Here is a 5,819-nt window from a genome sequence, read left to right on the forward strand (position 1 = left end):
GCTTTAAAATAAAATGTTTGAAAAACCGAAATTAAACTAAATTAATTGGATCTAACACTTTAGTAGAGGAAAAAGGAGAAGACATAAAAGTCACCAAAGTCTTCAGAGACGTTTTTAATCGTCATATTAAAAACAATAACATTAATAATAATAATACTAATAGTACAAAATTTGCTTATATGCAAGCGCTTAATTAAGGTAACAGTTTTTTGGTTTCTTGCTTATAATTCAAAAACAGTTACTCCTATCAATTTTCATCTTTTTACTAAAATTAAAGCTGCTAAAATTTCCTACAAAATAGTTATTTGCATTTTTCATGTAGGACTAACCATAAGCGAGATTTAAGTTTGAAAACAATTAATATTTAAAAAAAAGTGCTTTAACAGAAAATGTCTTGTGATTTAAAATACACTTAATTTATTGGGTTCAATACTTTATTAGAAAAAAAAGGAGGTGACATAAAAGTCACTGAAGTCTTCAGAGTCGTTTTTAAATGCTGCATTTTCGACTTCGTCTCAAACATTGAAAACTGAATTACATTTTTGTTCAGTAACTGTAACAGTTTTCACTTTGGTTTTTTGCTTATATCTCGAAAACAGTTACTCCTATCAATTTTTATCATTTTTTCAAAATTAAAGCTGATAAAATTTTCTACAAAATAGTTATTTGCATTTCTTTTGTAAGACCAACTATACTCGTAAGTGAGTTATAGAGTTGGATATAAATAATCTTTAACAAAAATTTGCTTTAAAATAAAATGTTTGAAAACCGAAATTAAACTAAATTAATTGGGTTTAACACTTTATTAGAAGAAAAAGGAGAAGACATAAAAGTCACCAAAGTCTTCAGAATCGTTTTTAGTCGTCATATTAATGACAATAACATTAATAATACTAATAGTACTAAATTTGCTTATATGCAAGCAATGAATTAAGGTAACAGTTTTTTGGTTTCTTGCTTATATCTCGAAAACAGTTACACTTATCAATTTTTATTTTTTTACTAAAATTTAAGCTGATAAAATTTCCTACAAAATAGTTATTTGCATTTTTCATGTAGAACTAACCATAAGCGAGATATAAGTTTGAAAATAATTAATATTTAAAAAAAAGTGCTTTAACAGAAAATGTCTTGTGATTTAAAATACACTTAATTTATTGAGTCCAATACTTTTTTAGAAGAAAAAGGAGGTGACATAAAAGTCACTGAAGTCTTCAGAGTCGTTTTTAAATGCTGCATTTTCGACTTCGTCTCAAACATTAAAAACTGAATTACATTTTTGGTCAGTAACAGTTACAGTTTTCTTATTGCTTTTTTGCTTATATCTCGAAAACAGTTACTCCTATCAATTTTTATCTTTTTTTCAAAATTAAAGCTGATAAAATTTTCTACAAAATAGTTATTTGAATTTTTCTTGTAGGACCAACCATAAGCGAGTTATAGAGTTGGATATAAATAATTTTTAACAAAAATTTGCTTTAAAATAAAATGTTTCAAAAACTGAAATTAAACTAAATTAATTGGGTCTAGCATTTTAGTAGTAATTCGTCTTTTGTGTCAGAATATGTGGCTTTAGTTACGCTTTATAAAAGTTTGCTCTTATGTACGTTATAGACTTGACGAGAACGGCGTATCTCGGACTCTTATAGGACTCTTATAGAAACAAAAAGTATCAGTTTGGATTAAAACAAATTATTTTTGTTGACTCTTAGTCCGAATTGTTCATCAGTTCAAACAAAAACGGCTTATTTTAGACGTTATTACTACTATTATTATTATTTTTATTACTATTATTATTATTATTATCATTATTATTATTATTATTATTATTATTATTATAATTATTATTATTATTATTATTATTATTATTATTATTATTATTATTATTATTATTATTATTATTATTACTTTTGTAATTATAACTTTTGTATAGTAAATGTTTTTATACCAGTTTTAAAATGAGTTATTAATTTTAGACAATTTCTTGCCTAAAAACACAGATCACAAATGATCTCTTGCATAGAAATGAGAAAACGCTCAGATAACACAAAATAAGCTTTATTTTTGCTTAGAAAAACTAAGCTTTAATTTAGAAAAAAATTCATTATAAGTATTATTATTATTATTATTATTACTTTTATTACTATTATTATTATTATTATTTATATTATTATTATTATTATTATTATTATTATTATTATTATTATTTTGTTTGGGGCTTCTCACTGAGCGTAGTCGGGTTGCTCAAGTGGTTATCTTCATGTCGTGGGGTATAAAACCAATCACTCCAGAAGGAATTTGTTTCACGTGCAAAGTCATATTCAGGTATGCAATATGATTTATTCTTGAATGTTCAGGAACTTCCGGACTATTCTACAGGTTTCAAGGATGACAGACTTCTGCATTAGCCGGATCATGGGTTTGTTGTCGAGGTGTATCTTACTGAGGTAGGTCTCTATGTTTTTGCTTATTATTCCTGTTGATGTTATGATGATGGGGAGGACTGTCACTTTGTTTAGTTTGTATATTGCTTTATATTCTTGACTGAGTTCAAAATACTTTGTTATTTTCTCTCTTTCCGTTTTTTCCAGGTTATTATCATTTGGGTGGGCAATGTCTATGAAGAAGGCTTCTTTCCTCTGTTTGTCATGGAGTACGATGTCAGGTCTGTTGGCCGCTACTGTCTTGTCCGTTCGAATCGTGATGTCCCAGTACACTTTCCAGCTGTCTGTTTCAATGACTGGTTGTGGTACATATGTGTAATATGGGTCTTCGGATTCTTGCAGTTTCAGTTTAGTTACGATTTTCTGATGAAGGATTCCAGCAGTGAGGTTATGACGTTTCAGGTACTCTGTGTGTGCTATCGTGGGGCAGCCTGATGTTATGTGCTGAATAGTTTCTGGTGCAGTTTTGCACATTCTGCAATGGTCGTCAATTTCTTCTTTCAGGATACATTTTTTGTAGTTTTTTGTACTAATGACACCATCCTGGATAGCACACATAAAGCCTTCTGTTTCACCATATAGACTTCCAGAGGTGAGCCAGCTTGTTGATTCTGTTTGATGGCCTGAGTCCAATGCCTTTGGGTATTTGCCATGTAGCGCTTTTCCTTGCCATTCTTCTCTCTTTTCTCTTATTGTTGGGGCTTGGGTTGGTTCATCATTGTTCTTCAGTTTCAGTGGTGAGTAGGAATCTATTTCGCAGATGACTTTGAGTAGTGGAGTTTGTTTTTCTTTGAAATATTTCCGCAGGTTGATGATTTGTTTCTTCCAGAGGTGTTCCAAGTTCAAGAGTCCTCTTCCTCCGGATCGTCGCGGTAGGTAGAGTCTGATGACTGACGCATTTGTGTGATGGATTCGGTTTGCTGTCATATCGGTTCTGATTTTTCTATCGATTCTCTCTAGATCTGTTTGCGACCACTGTATTACCCCAAATGTGTAGGTTATTGTTGGTATTGCCCAGGTGTTTACGGCTTTCACTTTGTTTTTTCCATTCAGACTTGTGTTTAGGATCTTGTTTATTCTTGTATGTAGTTTCTTCTCTGTTTTATCTTTCAGTTCTTTTGTGTCTCGTATTAGATGTTGGTCCAGTCCTAAGTATTTGTACTTTTCAGTGTCGTCCAATTCTTTGATGTTGAGATGTTCAATGTTCTGGCTGGTCGTTTTCTTCCCTTTCTTGTAGATGATCTTGGCACACTTGTCATATCCAAATTTCATACGGATGTTCTCACTGAATGTTTTTGTGATGGTAAGCAGTTTTCCTAGATCTTGTTCGTTTTCTGCATATAACTTGGCATCGTCGACGTACAAGAGGTGGCTGAGTCGTTGTGTTGATGAGCCTTTTAGTTTGTAGCCAAGGTTAGAGAATTGAAGCTGTCTTGAGAGTGGATTTAGGCAGATTATGAACAAGATAGGGCTCAAGGAGTCTCCTTGGAAGATGCCACTTTCAATCGGAATTGGGTTGGTTTTCACGGATGTTTTTCGGTCATTATTGACTAAGAGTTGTGTTCGCCATGACTTCATGCAATGTTGGAGAAAGTTAACAATTTTGCCATTGACTTTGTAGATGTTAAGTACGTCGATTAAGTATGAATGAGGCACAGAGTCGAAGGCTTTTTGGTAGTCAAGCCAGGCTACACTTACATTTCTATGTCTTTTCTTTGCTTCATTGGCGATTATGCCATCTATAATCAATTGCTCTTTGCACCCCTGGGTCTTCCGTCTACAGCCTTTTTGTTCCTCTGTTAGAATTTGATTCTCTTCTACATGGTTGTCGATCTTGTTTGCGAGCAGTGATGTTATGATTTTGTATAGGGTGTTCAAACAAGTTATGGGTCTGTAGTTTTGAGGTTTAGAAAGATCTTCGCTTTTTGCTTTCATATATGTTATCCCTAGTGTGATGAATTGTGGTGTTTCTTCTGGGTATTCAATGATGTTGTTTATGTGTCGTACTAGATGTGAGTGTACTGCCGTTAAGTTTTTCCACCAGAAGTTCTGGATTTTGTCAGGGCCGGGTGCTTTCCAATTGTGTAGTTTCCGGACAACTTCATGTACATCGGTTATTGTGATGTTGCATGATTCCATTCCAGGTGTTTCATTCATTCTTTGTTTTTCCTCTACAATCCATGGTGCTTCTTTTTTATGGTTCCCTTTGTTTTTCCAGATGTTTCGCCAGAACTCTTCAAGCTCTCCAATGGGTACTGTGTTCGATGTACTGGGTGTTGTTGTTGTTGTGTTGTTTAGAGATGCATAGAATGTTTTTTCATTTTTTGAGAAGAGTTTGTTCTGTGTTTTTCTTTTGTGACTTAAGTTGTATCTTCGTAACTTCTTTCCAAATACTGCTATTTTCTGTTTCATCTCATTTATTTTTACTGCTAAATTTCTGTCAAAATGTTCGTCATTCATCTTTAGGTTCATACTCTTCATAATTGATTTTACTTCCTTTCTCAGTTTTCGTCCACCTTTGTTCTTTTTCCAGTCGTTTATCTTGTTGAGTGTGCTCCGTATTCCGTTGATTTTCTTCTCTATTCTTTCTTTCCATTTTGGTACTTTCACTTCAGAGGGTTTGTTTATCGTTCTCTCTCCTGGTTGCTCTGGTACTACTTCTTCTGTGACTGCTCTTGCTACACAATAGACGATTGTCTGCACTGCTTCGATGTTCGGAACGTCAGCGTCAGTGGTACTCTCACGAATATAGTTGTTTAAGTATTGAAGAAGTGTATGTACTTTCTTGTTTGGTTTCATTTTTCTCAAGCTGGGTCTGTGATTAGCTTCTGTGTCTTGATAGGAGAGTTTCAAGACTTCAAAATGGCTAATAATTCGGATTTTATCTTCATTTATTAATTCTGTTCTTTCAGTTTCTACTTCTTGGTCCATTCTTGTTGTTTCTATTTGTTTTTCTCTTTCTATCTGTGGTTGTTCATTCTCGACATTTATCTCAGCATTTCCTGTATCATTGTTTGTTTTAATAGTGTTGGAATTATCGGTTTCTCTTCTCATTCTTTCCATTTCCTCAGTTCTGATGGTTTGTGTTATGATATCTGGTACTAAGTTATTTCTTTTGATTGATGTCAGTTGTGTTGCTAGTTGGTTTTCAGTTAGTACACTTTCTGGTCTCATCAATCTCCATTCAATCAGCATACGTTTCCTGAATCCGAATTTGCACGTGTCATATTTTGTTGCTCGGAGGTACGCTCTTAGGAGGTCACTATTATCGTCACTACTCCATTTCTTGCGTCGTCTTACGTTTCCTAAAAGAGGGGCTCTCCTATTGGGGAGGGCCAGTCTCCTTGGGGATTCTGAGAATGTGCTCGACTCATC

General features: G+C 33.4%; 1 protein-coding gene across 1 annotated transcript in view; it reads right to left on the reverse strand.

The window, feature by feature from the left end:
• Positions 1 to 2,339: 2,339 nt before the first annotated feature.
• Positions 2,340 to 5,819, reverse strand: part of LOC135266757 (uncharacterized) — a 3,672-nt gene continuing 192 nt past the window's right edge. The window contains exon 1 of the mRNA XM_064358011.1: positions 2,340 to 5,819. This exon is cut by the window's right edge and continues 192 nt beyond it. Within this exon, the coding sequence (XP_064214081.1) occupies positions 2,340 to 5,819 (3,480 nt within the window).

The sequence above is a fragment of the Tribolium castaneum genome, chromosome 7 (assembly GCF_031307605.1).
Source record: "Tribolium castaneum strain GA2 chromosome 7, icTriCast1.1, whole genome shotgun sequence".
Classification (NCBI taxonomy): domain Eukaryota; kingdom Metazoa; phylum Arthropoda; class Insecta; order Coleoptera; family Tenebrionidae; genus Tribolium; species Tribolium castaneum.